The sequence below is a fragment of the Lytechinus pictus genome, chromosome 3, assembly GCF_037042905.1.
Source record: "Lytechinus pictus isolate F3 Inbred chromosome 3, Lp3.0, whole genome shotgun sequence".
NCBI classification, from domain to species: domain Eukaryota; kingdom Metazoa; phylum Echinodermata; class Echinoidea; order Temnopleuroida; family Toxopneustidae; genus Lytechinus; species Lytechinus pictus.
The window spans coordinates 64,023,100-64,041,927 of record NC_087247.1 but is presented as its reverse complement, the minus strand read 5'-3'; the positions used below and the strand labels follow the sequence as shown (position 1 = coordinate 64,041,927).

Sequence of the window (18,828 nt, the reverse complement as noted above, 5' to 3'; positions counted from 1 at the left end):
GGCATTTTATCTACCTGAGGCCTTGGTCGAGGGATGATAGTAGGGCCGGTATGAAAAGCACCGAGGGAGTAATGATTTCCACTGTCATCTGAATACAGGGCAGTCCATGATTATTTGTTTTATATGCTTCATTATTAATCACAAAGATCTGTTACATTAGGACCACTATTGTAACTAGTCTGATTTGATTCACTATATGAATTTGTAGTTAAAATGAGCTCTGCTGCTGCTGGTCCTGGCACAGGTATGAACACTTGAGCCTGTGGTTGAACTCGTGGCCCCTCCCTTGGGAGTTACGCATTCCATCAAGGGTTTGATAGAAGAAATTGATAGCAATTCAAAACTCTGAGACGATGATAGACGGAAATTGCAATGTGTAATATGTATGGTTTAGTTTTGACCAGTGATTAGAATCTTAGTATGAGGTATATAGTTCACTTTCTATTACAAGAGAATGCAATTAGAATACAAATGAATCTGGGTATTCCAAATGATTGGATTAGTTAGTTAGTTTTCATACATAATATAAAGTGGCTTATTTCTTTTCTCAAACAGAAATTAAAGAAAATCCTCAAAAAGTTTGTTAAAAGTGACAGCATCACAATCATTGCAGTTTCAATGATGTTTCACTTTTAACATGTGAGGAAATAAAAAAAAAGGAAGACGAGCAGTAGAACAATATGGAATATTTAGATAACATTTGCTATCATGTGAGGTTATGATTGAAGGTTTGTATCCACTTGGTCTATTAGCAGATGGTCTAATTCTCAGATTGTTTAAACATTAGTCATGGCTTAATCCATTTGGTATACTCTTACTTTGGTCTAATAACATTTGGTCTAAAAACAACTTGGTCCAACCATCATTAAGTCGTATCTGTCATTTAATATTATGCTCAGATGGTCCAGTTTCCACTTTGTCTACTTATTTGTTCTACACTCTGTCAAAATTTGGTTTTCATAAACAGTTCATGTAATATATACCAAGTGGATATTAGACAAAATGGGTATAGCCTAATTTGAAATAAAACAAAATGGTAAATGTGCCAAATGGCGATTAGACCAAACGGATAGTAGATTGATTGGTTTTAAATAAGCTAGGATTAAATGGAAAATAGACAAAGTGGGTATAGACCAACTTGACCAAGTGACCATGTTGGTAAAAATTATTGATCCAGTTTGATAGATTTAATCTATTTATGTATTACAGCAGTTTTTGTTTTTTGTTTGTTTGTGCTATTGTTTTTCTTTTAATAATGAAACTTGCATACGTCAGTGGTGAGCGTATTTGCTGCAGTCTATGTCTAATACTACTTGTTTTCTGTGTAGGTTCCGTGCTTCACAATACCCATGTCCAGAAGACTTTAATGAAAGAAATGAAATGTCAACAGGGATTGCAACTCGACTTCAAGATCTACAAATTGTAAGAAAACAACCGTTAGTAACTATCAGTTGATTGCATAACTTCTGCTCCATCAAATTATTTCTCTAGAGAAGGTGTGGGTTCTAATATTTGCTTTATCAATTTATAGGATTGGGTTGTAATTTGGCTTGGGCTGAGGTTACACTTAAAAAGAGTATGTTTAGAGTTGGGAATCGGTATCATCTTAGGATTGTATGTGTAACTGTATTATCAGTTTAGAATCAATAATGCCAAGTGTTAATCATTAGTCTGTTTCATGTTATTGTTTGAGTGCATCTGTATACATTTACTGTTTTTACATGGAGACAGAGCACATTGAGGTAAAAATACATGTAAGAAAAATAAAACCCCTTTTTTAGAAAGACCCTTATTGATTGCTTTGTACGATGGTGTCTGTTGAAGGTTTTGGCTCAGATGGATGATCATCGTCAGCGATTGCTTGCTTCCGCTGCAGTCAACTTATCTTCTTGGTTTATTAAAGTACGGAAGCTGAAGGCCATCTATCATACCCTCAACATGTTTAACTTTGATGTGACAAGCCGATGTCTAATTGGTGAATGTTGGTGTCCAGCCGATGAACTGGGGGACATTAGATTAGCATTGCAGCGTGGAACAGTAAGTACAATTGTGAATAAAAGTTATTGCAAATTGCTGTAGATAATTATCTAGCATCATGTGTCTCTCCTGATCATATACCTTGCATTTTTCTTTTTTTTTTGTCATTGATTATGCCAAATAACATGAGTTATGATAATGGACATACATGTCTGTATTTTTTTTTTGCGCAATGTACAATATTTTTTGTACTTTGGTGAAACATCTGCTTATTAGCATAGTATTGATATGACACTGTGAGTGTTAACTCTACTTAATATATTTGTCTCGAAGAATTGAACCTTATAAATTACTTGAATAATTATTCTTATACAGTTAGTACAAAGTCTTTTTTTTTTTGCATAACCCTTTTCAGCAAAAGAGTGGCTCCTCCGTTCCATCCATTTTGAATCGTATCTCAACAAACGCCAGCCCTCCTACTTATAACAAGACTAACAAGTTCACTCTAGGGTTTCAGGAGTTGACTGATGCATATGGAGTAGCTACCTATAGGGAGGTTAATCCTGGTAGGTTTACTAATTCAAACTTGGGCTATGTACAGTATGCATGTAACAGTGATATGGGCTCCATTGTGTAAAATGTACTGTTATAGTAACTTTGCAATCTAATCCTACCGTAGCTGCTGGTATGTTAACTGCAATATATATGAGACTGTATTACAGTTGAGAATCCTCTCCACTCCTTGCTCATACACAAGTACCTTAATATCACACAAGAATATTATTGGAAAACAAACTTGGTTAAAAGTGGATACACATATTTATTTCAGAGGTGTGTCCAAAAGTCACTCCATTTGACGGCATCAACATTTCAGTGCTTCTGCCCATCCTAGGTGGTAGTCGGAGGCATTTTTTTAGATCATCTTTGTGACCCATTTTTATTCTCGCCATATCTGAGAATTGTTTTACAGATTAACTTCAAACTTGGTCAAAGTACATGTATACATATACAAATGACATTTATCCTGTTAGTTTTTTGGGGTCATGAGGTCATTATATACCTTAAAAATATCTTAATAACTAAGAACTATTTGAAAGTTCAACTTGGTCAAAGTATGAACTTACTAGTGACAGGGATCTGATTAGATTTTGGGATGATGAAGTCAAAGATAAAAGATCACAGAGGTCATTACATACACTGAAATATGATGATCTCGTATAGAGTGAAGAAGTGTTTGAGGGTTCAAGTGGGAAATTGGTTCATGTGTGTATTTGGGAGGGATTATGATCTGAGTAGATCTGGGGGTCATAAGGTCAAAGGTCACAGGTCATTATATAACTGAAACTATCTTGTTCTCACAATTTATATTACTTAAAACCTGTTTGAGGATTCAACTTCAAATCTGGCTCCTGATTACACATACATACATATTGGATGAGTGATGAACAAATTAGATTTTGGAGTAAAATTTTATAGGTCACAGAGGTTATGATATTCATTGAAATATCTTGTTCTTGCAATAACTTTAGAACCGCCTTAGGGTTCAACTTCAAACTTCATGTTGATGGATTTAAGGTCTGTTTTGATTTTGGGGTCATAGATGTCATTATTTGAAAATGTTAGTATTTAGGTGTGAGAAATGTTCTTAATCTGGCAAATGCCGAGGCATAATTTTGAATGTGTGCAGTTCAGTTGAGATTCTATCTAGATTGTGTTAAAATTATTTGTATTCTTATTTATGGCTTGACCTTTATTTTGTTTCCAAATTTGAATTCAGCGCCCTTTACCATCATTACGTTCCCATTCCTGTTTGGTGTGATGTTTGGTGATGCAGGCCATGGATTACTCTTAGCAATGTTTGGACTCTGGCTCATTATAAAGGAGAAGAAATTGAAATACAGCATGGGCAATGATGATGTAGGTAGCTCAGTTCACTCTTGATAATATTAAGTTCAGTCTCCTACCCAGAGGATGTGTTTCAGAAGCTCTTCATAAAAATGAACAAATGACTTGTAGATCAATTATTAAATGTGAGCTCTTTTTTTCTTGATGGTTTGAAAGTAAAATGACTGGAGAAAATGTTGCAAGAGCATATGTCATTTTACCATTTCAGTATCTGAAATTCCCAGTGTCATTTTCATGTGCATTAGAGATGTTGGTTCACAAGAATTATAGATAGCATACTTGAATTAGTTTGAGTGTGTAAGTTAAAGCTAAAATACAGCAGACTTCATAGGCATACAAATTGCTTAAATTTTTTTGGTATTTCTTATTCATGTTTATGTTTATTGTTCAGGTAAGATAGATAACACTACTAACAAGCCAAATATAACACTGAATTAATTTCTTACGACACTTTGATATGGATTTCTCTTGTATTTGACAGATGTTTGGACCAATCTATGCAGGGCGTTATATGGTCTTTTTGATGGGTCTCTTCTCCATGTATGGTGGATTGATATACAATGATTGCTTCTCAAAGTCACTCAACATATTTGGTTCTTCTTGGACAGCCAATGGAACTGAATGCCTAAAGTATGTTTGAAATATTTAGGGGAACGAGGATATCATTGTTTGTATCTTTTTTTAATGATTTTGTAAGCACAACTGAACATCATTATTTTTTTTATAAAAAGACTAGGATTAAGCAAGTGGTATGAGACACAATGAAAGATGTTATGCGTCATTGTCAGTTTGGTGATTAAGGTAAAGAGTTAAAGGTGATGTGTGGGAAAAAACATCTGTGGATTGACGATATCAACTAATTAGTGGATTGAAAGATCTATCAGGCGTGTCTCTGTCTGTTTGTGTGCTTAGTTGACACTATACAAAGCACAACTTCTTTTTATAAACAGAGATGTCAATCTTCACTCTTCGGGCTTTATATTGTACAACACGTATGGGGCTTTAATGGATTCTGGCTCCTTTTCGGCCCAGTAAGTAAAACTCCTGTACGAAGCTAATGAAGTCATTTTATTCAGAATTTTAATTCAGCTGTGAAACATATTGAATAGAATATTCAAATTCTTATGATGTTTATGAGCAGACGAGTGTAATCTAAACCTTTTCATCTTTAATGGTAATGACTACTATTTCATTGATTTTATTTTTGCAGAGACTTTGATCCACAATCAACAAAGCAAGCAATGCTAGATCCAAAGTACTGCTACAGTGGTGTACCATATCCATTTGGTCTTGATCCTGTGAGTCATTAATAAATGTTTTTATTTACAGTCATTGAATAGGTTGACCCTTTTAAAATTTCTTGAATAAACACAAATATTTGGCCTGTCCCATAAGAAAAATGAACTCTGAATTCACAAGTCATATTTCCAGCATAGGAAAATTGTATATTTCTCATTCATATCTAAAATGATCTCAGTTTACTTTGATATTTTGTATGCCTCTGCCCTCCACAGGTGGTTACCGGAGGCGTTATATTTTCAGATCAAATATCCAAGGTCAATCAATATAGCCTTTAAACTCAGAGAATGAGTACACGTACATGTCATTGCATGCTGTCAGGGGTGGCTCTGCAGGGAGAGGAAAAAAGAATGAGAAGAAAGAATTGAATAAAAAAAAGAGAGGTATTAGTTGTATAATTGTGTATTAATCATAAAATTGAATTGAGAAGAAAAAAATATGTTTGCCTTGCCAGCTTCATCAAAATACCCTGGCTCCACCCCTGATATCCTCAGGTTTCTTTGTTTAAAATCTGCTATCAGTAAACATTTCATGAAGTCTTTGATCCCAAGGGAAATAAGAAGCTTTACTCTTAATATTTAATGTAAAATTTAACATGTTTTGATGATTTTTATCTCTTTTGTGTGGGCCAACTGTTAAGGAGAGCTTTTTTCCTTGATTTCATACAGGTATGGCAGATTGCTCCAGGAAATAAACTGAATTTTATCAACTCTCTGAAGATGCGTCTCTCAGTTATTCTTGGTATTATGCAGATGACATTTGGTGTTCTACTTAGCTCTGTTAATCATGTGTAAGTATACAAATGAGGATTAGAAAGCCATTTGCATACATCATGCTGGATGAGTCAGTTTGTTGAATTCTTGTTACTTCACAAATAGAAGTACGACAATAAAACAAAAATGTGTGTGTGTAATAAACAAGTTCCTCATATTGATAGCACAAGTGGACTACCTCAGTGTTGATAATAATGCAATGTATTCTACCTATCGAGTGTTGGTATGCAAACGGATTCTCGTGTAAAAAAATAAATTTTACTAAAAATAAGTTTGGCATTATGTGGATGTTTTTTTTTCTCTTTAAAGTGTTGTTTGATGTTACTGGCTTTCCAGTTTTCATTTTTTTCCCATTTGTTAGCCTGCTTCATGATGATATAATAACATTTGTATTTACCTTTATGTTTGAAATATTTTTCATATATTTTGAACATTCTTGCCTATGATCATATTTGTTTTGGGCAATATATTGATTATATCATATGTTGATCATTGCTCCTGTTTACTCATATGCAGTATCAATGGCCAAGTGCATCGTCTTTTCCTGGAGTTTATACCGCAGATCATCTTTATGGTAGCCATCTTTGGTTATCTTGTCTTCCTCATCTTCTTTAAATGGTTTGCTTTTGGACCATTGAACTCAGAAAAAGCCCCTAATCTCATCAATGTACTCATCTACATGTTTCAGCTCCAGGTCCCTGAACCACCCATGTACTCACACCAAGTAAGAAAATCTTCATATGTACAGAATGCTTTTATTGTTCACATATTACTGGTTATTTATTTTCACAATTTTATTTCCATTCAAAGAAAATACACACAACTGTACAATTTGCAATACAGACATCATGAACAATGTATAAGAAAATAAAACATACAAGTAGAAAGTACATTAAAGTTGCTGTAATTTTATATGTCTATATTTTGCATACTTATAACCTAAAAAAAGTATTTGAAGAAAGATTTGTTTTCTGCATGATTCCTACCTTCAGTCAAAGAAAAAAAAATTTATGAAGCAATTACAAAGCCATATATATCCCAAGAAATCAAATTCATTTGGAAAAACCCTTATCCGAAGACATTTAAAGACGTTCCACAGTTTGTGCGCATCACGATCTGCGCATATTTTACGCTCAACGTTCTCGCCAGGTTCATTCTGATGCTTGGCGACGCAAGCTGCACAGCGGCCTCGGTGCGTGCGAAGCACGCACGGGGGAGGGGGGTACTCCCCCCTCCCGCGCGGCGAAGCGCGGTAGCTATCGAAAATATAAATATCGACGAGCTTAGATTGCTGCTAAATGCACCACATTTTATGTCTATTTAATGCTTCTCCGGCCACACAGCCGTAACGGTTGCGCGAATTGCGATTGAAGCAGAAATGCAAGTACTGATGAAAAAGATCAAAGGAAATCATTTAATTTCAATCTCATTTTATACTTTTTATAGTTTATAGATTTATTCACATCGATAAATGTACTATATACTTTCCAATGTCTAGATCGCTACGTCCTTAGAAAGTGCGATTAATTTTGTGAATGCGTGTCAATGACCAACTACATCTACGGACCGCATGCATGCGTGGCCCTTTGAGCTTGCGCCGCGCCACGCCCTTACTAAATCTAAAGATTGTTCCGACTTTATTTGGAAGCCTCGGAAAAAACTTCCGAGGCTTCCAAATGATGGGCATCGGTATTCATGAGACGGGGTCCCCAACTTATATAATTTGCATGTTTGTTTGTTTTGTTTTCAGATACACACTGAAACTATAACTCTCATAAGACTTCTGTTGATGATGTTTATACTAATAATATCCAATCAAGATTCGTTTATAACTGTCAATTATTGCTATGTTCATTTGTATTGTTCTATACTCACCTATAAAATAATGAATGTGCCCATCACGAGCGGGAGAAATATTTTTAGTCATTCATAATACTTTAATATTACGATTTTGTTCTTATTATAATTAATTGCGATTTAAAATGTTTTTAAAGTAAAGCTTAATTGACAGGAAAGCAGATTTCTATTAAAAAAAAAATGCACAATGTAGGCCTACAAAATAATACAGCGTGTGTGAAAGAGAGGAAGAGGGGGGGGGGTTGTAGCTAGGATGGTCAAAGGGAGAGAGCAAAAGGGGAAGGGTCGTGGCGTGGACAATGACAAGGGGATGTTGAGATCAAGCACAATGATTGGCTCAACCTAGAAAGTGAATACTAATTAGATCACGTGCCATCGGCTTTGGTGCGTCTCGTTCACATTCCAACTCATTTCATAAATATCATCCACTTGCAGTAATTAGGCTAACGACGTTGTAAAGATAGACTATATAAAACACAATACCGATATAAAACATATAAAGACATAAGTGAAATTTAAAAAATTCATCCAACGATATTCAAATTATACTAGCAACTCATGCGGGCGTGAACAAACAAAATACATATCCTCTAAAACATTCACACATATAAACTTCAATTAGAAGCACTTGCCCAGTCGGGCAAGTGAATTTCTAAATAGTTGGAAAATACTTGCCCGAAAATACATTTCACTTGCCCGAAAAAATCTTTCAAAATAATGTTTAACCGCTTCAAAAGTAGGCAACTACAATTTTATATACCATTGCCCCTTTCCTATCTTTTTAACATGAACTATTGTACCTTGTAATATTAAAAAAAAAAGTTATATTACCTCATCCTATGACCGAAATTGGTTTCAATACGCTATTTGATTAATTTTCTCTCTCATATATTTTCATGTGCTTTTGTATATGACCGTGACACAAAATAAAAAGGGGAATCACTGGAAATAACTAAAGAAGAAAGAAGGAAAGAACGGAAGGAAGGAAATAAAGAAAGAAAGAAAAAGGGAAGGCGAACGAATGGGTGAAGGAAAGAATGAAGGAGAGAAGAAAATTAAGCATGAAAGAAAGGATAAAACTAGTGGAAGGAAAGAATGAAGTGAAGATAAAATTTAAAAAAAGAAAATAATGGAAAAAGGAAAAATAGAAAGAACAAAAAGAAAAAGGAGAGGAAGGGAGAAGGAAGCAAAGAAAAGTTAGAGGAAAGAAAAAATGAAGAAATTAAAAAAAAAGAAGGAAAGTACGAAAGAAAATGAAGGAAAGAAAGAAAAATGAACAGAGAGAAAGAGAGAAAAATAAATCAGGACAGAAAGCTAGGAAAGATTGAAAAGAAAGATAGATGGAACAAAAAAAGGGCAAGCAGGAAAGATAAAAGAAAGAAAGAAAGGAAGGTAGCAAGGAAGGAAAGAATAAGAAAGAAAGAGGAAGAATTAAAGCTCAAATTTGAAACAACAAAAAATGCAATCATCTAACAAAAATCTTGCTGATAATTGTTTGAAATATATTTTAAAAATTGTTGGAGAAATGTTTTAGAAATGAATAAAATTTCACAGAGAAACATTGACAAACTTAAAAATCAAATGAATCATCGCGGCATTGTGGACTTGCACGCATCCTCCCACTACACCGATCACAACACTCAAAACAACGGCTGAAACTAGTTATGAAAACTCAATAACTTGCTCCTCCGATCACATCATCAAATTAATAATCTGAGAATCCATATAAGTATACAAATTTCCCGCTGATTTTGTGATTATTTTGTTGGAAAAATATATTTTTAATGTGAGCTTGTTCCCTGGGCTTGTTCACTTTGATTCAGAGTTTGATCGGGGATAGTAAGGTGTGCACAGCCGCATGGAGATCCATGCATGCCTGCCACACAGCCTGGAGGCTGGGCGCACCAGCCACATGTATGTATGCTGAAGTATGCTGAAGTTGTTAACTTGTTTTTTTCTCTCTCTCTTCTGAGGAAACTTTATAAAATTTCATTTAACAGCGAGAATTTTGCTTGCCCGATTCGGGCAAGTAGTTTTTTATTTACTGAAAAACACTTGCCCGACTAACTTTTACTTGCCCCCGGCAATCGGGCAAGCGCTTATGTCGCACCCGCTTAAAATGCAGGGGCTGCGGAAAGGTCTTGAAAGTGGGGGGGGGGGGGGCTGACCATGCAAAATACACAATCAGGTGGTCCATTTTATGTCTTTGTACACGGTTTTGGAAAAAAAGTGGGGGGGGGGCTGAAGCACACCCAGCCCCCCCCCCTGTTTCCGCGGCCCCTGAAATGAATATCTGTGAATGAATTGTCAATTCCACTTTGTTGAATGTGTACTTCTATAGAATCACGTACCCCTCCCGACCAAGGGTTGATTTTCCAATCGCCATAAAGATTATGCAGCCACAATCACAGTAGACACATCCATAAATGAATATTAATTTCATTCGCTCCGAACATTGATTTCTTTCCGCCAATCCCCTCCCCCACAAAGTCACAAACATCCCATCATTTTCATTTACATTGCCCACGACCACCTCCCATTATTCTCTTTCTCCTTTACACAAATTAATTTCAAATAATATTTTATTTTAAATCGTAGTTGTTACCGGGAGTTGTTACGCAATTGTACAACAATTTCATGAAGCATTCACTGTGATGACTAAAAAAAATTCTCTGGACTGTTCATTATTTAATTGGCAGGTAAAGAGTAATAAAGAACAATACAAATGAAAATACACTGTACGTATTACTCACATTCAAAAATGATAAAAAGTGTGAATAATATTAATAAAGATTATTACTTATGAAAATTATGACAGATTCAATGAATATCTGAAAATAAAAAAAAACCATTCAAATTAATTCAGTTTTGGATCCCATCTAATTTTGGAAGACTCGGATCCCTGCGGATCAAGGATTTTGATGCCATGTGCGATTTGTATTCTGTATGTGATCGTGGCGAGCGCGAGTGCAGTGACACAGAACTTGGTAGACACACCGTCGCGAAATTAATCAACACTTTCATAAGTTCGATGTAGAGATCAAGACTTTGGAAATTATGGAGTAAAATCGGAATATAAATGTGAATAAATCATTTTGCTGTAAGTAAATGAGTTGGACATTATATCAATCCATTCCTGTGGCTTTGTCATTATTAACGTGATCTTTTGATAATTTTCCCAATTCGCTCTACGGCAGTGTCATCAGAAATGCATTCGCTATATAAGGCTGGGGCCTGGGACGAGATGAAACTAAATTTCGATCGAATTTTTATATTATTTTTGACACACTTTACTTTTGACAAAATAAGTGACAATATCAACTGAAATTCATAACATCTAGATTACATTGCCCAACCCAGTAACCCACGGTACCCCTCTCTCCTCACTTTATTTTTGAGCGTATTTACTACCATTTTAAAGACGTAAATAATGTGAGCAATGCGATACGCAAATGCGAGGTAAACATCTTTGCACTTCCTACATAAGAGAAAGAGAGTTAAATTGGGCCTCGAGTCGAGGTCGTATTGTATACAGCATACCGAGTCAAAGAAATCCCGGGAAGAAATCGTGGACGAAATAATCGACAAGTTTATTTTAGGATCTGAAAAGCAGATTGTTTATTTTTTCAATATATTATTCAGTTTTTTGTGTAGATCTAGGCCTGTTTTACAGTTGTCGGGGAAGTTCACGGTTGGTGGATTTGCCCTGAAAATATTCAGGGTTGTCGGCGCCCGCCAACCGTGACGCGTGGTAGGGAGAACGTTGTTTACGCTATGCGCATTGATGTCATAGTGGATGAACAGGTGATTAATCAGCTCTAGGTATCGGCTGATTTTTCACATGATCTGCATTCTAACTGCAGATCTGATGTGTTATTTTATAAAGCTAATTAGCTTAAGATAATCCATGGACCAATGCTTCTAATAATCACTACAATTTCTGAATACTTTACTCTGAAGTGCTGCAAGGTAAGACGAATTCAAATAAATGGTAGAGTGGTTTGGAAGTTTTCCCCTCATAGATACAAAGCCTTTGGTGCTTTAAATATCTCACTTGCCTCAACAAAAGTGCTGATAGTCTGAAAACAAGCAGATAAACCCCTATGTCCTCTAAGCAGCTACTTAGCTTTCACGCAGCGTCATCTTTACCAATGGGTTTCAAAGTAATGTAAATCTGTGTATCATCAGCATACATGGCATGTCGAATGTCCTGATGAGAGTCAATGAACTTGACAGAGGGCTTGTATACAGGATGGAGAGGAGTGGGCCGACCACTGAACCCTGAGGAATGCCAAGGGGAATCTTGCCGATAGGGTGCTGTTGATGGTAACTTTTTGACTTCTATTGTGGACTTTTGACTTCTATTGTGGAGGTAAGAACGTAGCCAATCAAGGACAGTCCCAGTAATACCAAAGTCATTTTGCAGGCGATACGGCAACAGTTTGTTGTCGATGGTGTTGAGGTGTAATCAAGCAGAATGAGCACTGCCTCCTCGCCCCTATCAGTAGCCAAGAGAAGATCATTAAAAGCTTTCACCAGGTCAGTCTCTGTAGAATGGTGATTCTGATAACCTGACTGATTGACTGGAAGCATGCCAAATCCTTCAAGGTGATCCTTTAAGTGTGAAGTCACGACCCTCTCCAGGACCTTACCAATGAAGGACAGATTCGCGATGGGCCTGTAGTTGCCGAGACTATTTGGATTAAGGCTCGACTTTTTGAGGGGAGGAAGTAGGAGTGATGCTTTCAGAGCTTCAGGAACAATGCTGGATGACATAGATGACCCCATTTGAAAGAGATTGAGGTGCTGCTAGCCTTAAAAGGTCAAACGAATAGCAATATGAATGAATTATCTATATTTAGTGTACAGTTCTGAACTATTTCGTAAAATTTGATGAAATTTACATGAATTTTTACTTAGTAATAGAGATTTTGTAGGGTCTAAAAATGTCAAATTCTTTTGAATACGCATTTCTCAAGAACTTCCAATTGGATAAACTTCAAAGCTCAATAGCAAAGAGTCAAGAACATAAACCCATGATATTCTTTGCATATTTGAAATATACAGGTGCTAAAGTAACTCTGTGTAAAATATGGTGAAAATGACATGGATTTCATGTTAATTGTAGAACGTCCTTAGTCCTTAATTCCTTTGCCCACAAAGCTATGTTTAGTTTCTGATATACTCAACTTTCTATTCAACAGTATGCAAAGAAGATTTTCTTATAATCCTTGCAGAAATTGGTTCAGATGATTCTACTGGCATTGTCATTAGTGTGTGTACCTTGGATGCTTCTAGGAACCCCTATCTACCATTATATCAAACACAGACTTGCTGAAAAAATCAGAAGCAATGTAAGTTTATTGTATTAGTGCAGATATATTAGATGGTTTTGACTTCTTCCTGCTTTTTATCACTTGATGACTGTACTTTTTTGAAAAATGATTAACATCAGTCTTTTTAATCTCAACAGTCTTATGTCAAGACTATTCATGCTTGTTAGGTAAAGGGGGATGTGGGTGGTTCATTTAATCAGCTGCAGTTTGCAACAGAATGATTCATTAGTTTGACAATAAATAAAGGAAATTATTTTCTCAATAGCATCTTCTCAGTTTTTACTCATTCATAATGAACTATATATGTATATTTTTATTTGTGCTACAATTCCCAATTTATTATGTCTCCACTATTAATTGTGATATTGGAGGCATCAATCAAGTAATAATTATGGAAATTAATATTTGAGGATTCGTAGTAATGATTATAATGATAGAATTTGATATTCCTATCAGCCATGACTGATTTCAGTAATCACTGCTTTCAAGGAATTCCCATGCTGATGGATAGAGGGCAAAATAGATTGATATATTTCCTAAGGACATACTGTGTAAGTGTATCCAACTCTGAAGTATTCAGTTAGAAATCATTAATTAAAATGCCTCAAGGATACTCTTAATGGTGACCCTAGCTTAGACAATAGTTAGCATTGTTATATGAATTTAGGTTTCCATTGCAAAGTTACCATCAATGTTAAGTTTTGTGAAACAGGTCTGTGATATTGTTATTTTTGCCCAGGGTTATATGCCTTTGCCAACTAGTGACTCTGTGAATGTTGATGGAGGTGATTTTCAGGTATTACAGCCTGTTCCTAATAATGAGAATGAAGGTCCATCTACATCCAGTCTATCACAGTCTTTTAATGATAGTGTGTTTGAAGAATCACTTCATGAAGAAGAAAAGGTAATGTACCAGGCTAGGAATTCATTGGGTGATTTCAAGTACGGTGTTGAAATCTGGTGTTGGTGTTGTGACAACACCAACACCAGCCACAACACCGTACTTGAAATCAGGCTGGTGTTGGGATTGACCTCGTAAAATATGACGTATTTCCGGCAGTTCGTGTTGAATGTCGTCTGCTGAACCCAGCACTGCGGCTGGTGTTGACGATATACGTGCAATTTCCCCATTCACCAACACCAACCCCCAGGGATTGGGAAAATCATGATTTCAAGTTCGGTGTTGGTGTTGGTGTTGGCAATCTGAAGCTCGTGAACGGGCGGCGAACACGATGAAACATCCCCGTCAAATTAGCTTTTACAGTTAAGATGAGTACAAATCATTTGAGCTGTATATATTTTGATGAAGAATAATGTTCACTCTTTCGAATTCTTGAATTAATTAAAACGTTGGTATTCTGTACGATGAGAATTTAATGCATTTCTCTCCGATTTCATTTTCGTCGATGATTTAGCAGCGCAGCGCAGAGGCATGACGTCATGTGTTATCGATATAGCAATCGGTATCATTCCTCTGAACCCAGCTCGGTGTTGGAGCTCGGTTCAGCGGCCTTTTTACGCTCTCAACACCCACACCAACCCCGAACACCGAACTTGAAATCACCCAATGTTTCTTTTAAAGAGCTATATATTTTTTTTTTACTTGGGGTTCAATTTGATATATTGTTGGTATTCCTTATATATATACTAGTACATCATGGGCTACTTATTAGTTCCATATCCTGCAATACTTCAATTCACAAAATTAATACTATTAGGTTTTACAAAGCCATATTTTGTTTTTGTCAGGGTAAGTTCTAATGCAATACAGGAGTTGATCAAACATATAACTGCTCTAAGTAGAAATACCATATTGCAACTTAATACTGCAGAATCTCTATCATCAATTTTTGCATAAGGCAGAACTGTGATTGTTAGAGAGATTTTATGAAGTGTTGGTAATTATTGCATGAAAAACTACCAATGTCTCCTTGATTTGGCACATTCTTTTTATTAGGATTGTAATCCCAGGTGACAAGATTAGGTATTACTTTGATGTGTTGATGTGTATTGTGATATGAAATTGGGTGGGCAGTTGAAATTTGGAATTACTTTTTGTTCTTTATTCCCAAGTTATGTGGAGTTTAAAATTGATTTTAAAATATTTACTAATTGGAAAATAGTTGGACATGTACACATTCAAAGAGAAAACAATTTGTTGTGGGTATGAGGACATGTTTGCTATCATTATATTTTAGCTTTTTAAAAATCTCTATATTTTTTTTTTATAGTTTGACATGGGTGAGATCTTTACTTTACAAGCAATCCATACAATTGAGTACTGCCTTGGTTGTGTATCTAACACAGCATCTTATCTCCGTCTTTGGGCTCTCAGTCTAGCACATGCAGGTACAGTGGTTGTCTTCATATATAATCATCTTTTGATAGTTTTCTTACCAAGATAAACCAATACTACTTCAGTGGTTGTGGTCAAATTTCAAATAGGATATTGTTTGTGTTCTCTTTGAGTTTTTTTATATTTTATTTCTGCATTTGAGGATTCATCATGATAAATAATACTTTAAAATGTATGCAGATATAGTACAAGTAAACACATTTTCGTATATTAACATTTAACAAGATGTACTTGACTAGTGCATTTAATTATGTCGGTGAGCACTCTCATTATTATAAAAAAACAGGCATTTTGCATATTTATTTTTAGCCAAGTTATTTTCTCCTATTATTCTTTCCGTTCAATCCATTTTGAGATGGTTCTTATGAGAAATGTAAGAAAATAATGACAATAGTACTACTAATAAACTTGCCTAAGTCAACGTTCCCTAAGTTGAATATTTGCCCAAGTCAAAGAAATCTTTTTATGCCAGATTATGCAAAACTTATGATATACCTCTTCTAAGTGGAATTTCTCCAAAGTCAAACAGATGTGGTGCCATTAGATTGGACCACTGCAAAGTTACCTGTATGAAATTAATTAGACTTAATCAGTAGTTCATTGTAAGTAAATGTTATGTGTTTACAGAGTTATCAGAAGTACTTTGGAAAATGGTGATGAAGAATGGTTGGTTCCTGGATTCCATGTTTTCTGATAAAAGTGGTGCCATGGTGTATGTGTCTGCTATAGCCGGTGGATTCAACTTGTTTTTTGTATTTGCTGCCTGGGCTGCTATGACTGTTGCTATACTGCTAATGATGGAGGGGCTTTCAGCATTCTTACACACATTGCGATTACATTGGTGAGGATAACAATTTGTATCAATTGTTGACTTTTTTGGCATATTAATGTTTTCTTGATATCTAAGAGGGTCGTTGGACCATGTCTGTGAAGGATGTTAATATTGAAGTTCAAGCAAAAAAATATATTCATATCAGAGCTTATCTTGCTGGATTTTTTGTCATTTTAGCTGTTATTATAATCATCATCAGTGAATTGAAAGTCAGGCAATTTTAAGAGAAGAATTACCATTAATAAATCAATATTCAGCAAGTTTATTTTATGATTTATAGCAACTAGAAGTTGATTATGTATTAATGTTCACTTTTGCATTCCTAATGTACAGTATGACTTGTTAGCACCATAAAAGTGCAAACATGAAAACAAAAGAAATACAAGTATTAGGAATTCAGTGAGGTGATAGTTTGGTTCTTCAATTCCATGTTTTATGATAGCCAAGTCATTTCTGTCAGAGCAATGTTCTTAAGAGTATTCTTCCTTATTATGTTTATATTCTTGCAGGATTGAATTTCAGAACAAGTTCTACAAGGGAGAGGGTTATGCCTTTATTCCATTCAGTCTTGCCAATGTGGAAGCAGATGAATAGTACATTTTCTGGTTTATACTCCAATCTCATCTACTTAAGGATGTTACAGTTACACTTTAATCTAGTCTCTCATCAAATCAGCTAAAATGAATTTGATAATTTTTTCAATGCTGTTTTTCACTTGTTATAACCATGATTTGTACAGATTTAAGGTGCAGTATATCACTTAATGATGGGAATGTCATATATCAACACTCACATGGTATATTTCATGTCCTTCACTCCATAAATATTCTATGTACCATTTCTTAACATGCTTATTGGTGTTACTTCATACTTTTCTGCATGGTATTCAGTTTCAAGACTGATTAAAGCCAAGTGAAAGTAACTGGTGTAGTAACTGGCAAAACACTTTGAATTCTAAATATTTTATTTTTTATAGTAGATTTGTTACATTGTTTTGATTTTACAACAGATAAGATGAAATACAAGAGCAATAATCAAGAGACCTGTAAAAGAAGTGCCATATTATCATGAGAATATGTCACTATCAGCAAGTCCATTCTATGAGCAAATAAGATTTGAAAAATGAAGAAAGTACTGTTGTCACATGACTGTGGATGAAATACATAGGAAAGACACTGAGTAGAAATGTAGATTAGTTTCTAAAGATCTATTACATTTGTATTTAATGTATCGTGTGTATGTTATTTGAATCAGTTTTTGAGAGATAGGAATCAATTCACTATTTTCAGGAGAAAGACTAGGCGCTCCAAACTATTCCATATGTCTGCAGTCATTTAGAATTTGTGAAACATTTCAAATATTTTTTATTTGAAATACATGGTGATTTTTCTTTCATGAAATTGTTTTGAAATTAGCTGGAATTAATCTGAAAATATTGTAAAACTTGTAAATGATATGAATATAACTCAGCAAATTTTATATTATTAATTTAATTGTCTAATAAGGCAAACAAATGTTTATGTAGATTTATTTTCTCATTGCCATAGGTGATCGGTTGTTGACATACATGTTACATATTTTTTTTTTTTTTAATATTAAATGCATCTTGTATAATCAGGATTATTCAATTTTTGTTCATGTATCTAAATGCAACACATTCTCAAGTGACCTGGACTTTGATCTTGTGACATTTGTTCCGGTCTTCATTTTTTTACAGACAAGGGTTTGTAGTTTACATTTCGATGAGGTTTTAGTTCAGAATCATTTGATGATTAGAACTTGGGTTAGGGTTGGGTTAGAGGTTAGGTTTTATTGTTTGGTGTAATTTGCTAATTTTTCAAGATTGTCACAGAAGCAAATACCTTGGAATAGCTCAATGAAATATTAAGTGTATACATCTAAGAAAACCGAATGAAGTTGTGTTTGTTTTACAAAAAAATATACAGTTCTATTGTAAGTTTCATGCAACTGTAGACTAGTACTGTTGAAAGAAATAATAGGCGATAATTGGAAGATGCATGGGCTTAGAACTCTTTTTATCCTGAATTCAGGTAGAATTTTGTTATAAGAAATGGGATGACTAAGTCATAGCAAAGTCTGCCTAGCATGGTAGACACACTAATGTATGGATGTCTAATGCAGATTTTGTTAAATTTGAATTGTCATTGATGACCAGAGAGAATAAATCTAATTGTGTTCTTATATCAGTTGTATTCTAGAATTTACATGGCAGTACACCTAGATCATCAAAAGAAAAAATAAAAGAGTATCACATTAAAGATGAATAATTTTACTTTGCATGAAGAGAGTTTTATAAACATTTACAATTCATTATATATTATTATTTAGTACACAATATTAGCAAACATAAGTTGCATATTTCCATTTATCAGGTGATAATGTATTCTGTCATCGGAGATGTGATGTTGATGTATCCGTCATTTTTTCTACTTTGAATTTGATATAGATTTATTTGTTAATTACCATATATAT

The 18,828-nt window shown here is 34.8% G+C and overlaps 1 protein-coding gene across 1 annotated transcript in view; it reads left to right on the top strand.

The window, feature by feature from the left end:
• The window catches only part of LOC129256824 (V-type proton ATPase 116 kDa subunit a 1-like), a 35,219-nt gene extending 16,605 nt beyond the window's left edge, over positions 1 to 18,614 (top strand). The window contains exons 8-20 of the mRNA XM_054895016.2: positions 1,329 to 1,422; positions 1,825 to 2,037; positions 2,393 to 2,543; positions 3,755 to 3,894; positions 4,364 to 4,512; positions 5,093 to 5,180; positions 5,850 to 5,971; positions 6,471 to 6,678; positions 13,049 to 13,165; positions 13,887 to 14,051; positions 15,379 to 15,496; positions 16,131 to 16,344; positions 16,845 to 18,614. Of these exons, the coding sequence (XP_054750991.2) occupies positions 1,329 to 1,422; positions 1,825 to 2,037; positions 2,393 to 2,543; positions 3,755 to 3,894; positions 4,364 to 4,512; positions 5,093 to 5,180; positions 5,850 to 5,971; positions 6,471 to 6,678; positions 13,049 to 13,165; positions 13,887 to 14,051; positions 15,379 to 15,496; positions 16,131 to 16,344; positions 16,845 to 16,929 (1,864 nt within the window). The 3' untranslated portion in view covers positions 16,930 to 18,614. The remainder of the gene's footprint in view (positions 1 to 1,328; positions 1,423 to 1,824; positions 2,038 to 2,392; positions 2,544 to 3,754; positions 3,895 to 4,363; positions 4,513 to 5,092; positions 5,181 to 5,849; positions 5,972 to 6,470; positions 6,679 to 13,048; positions 13,166 to 13,886; positions 14,052 to 15,378; positions 15,497 to 16,130; positions 16,345 to 16,844) is intronic.
• The last annotated feature ends 214 nt before the right edge of the window (positions 18,615 to 18,828 follow it).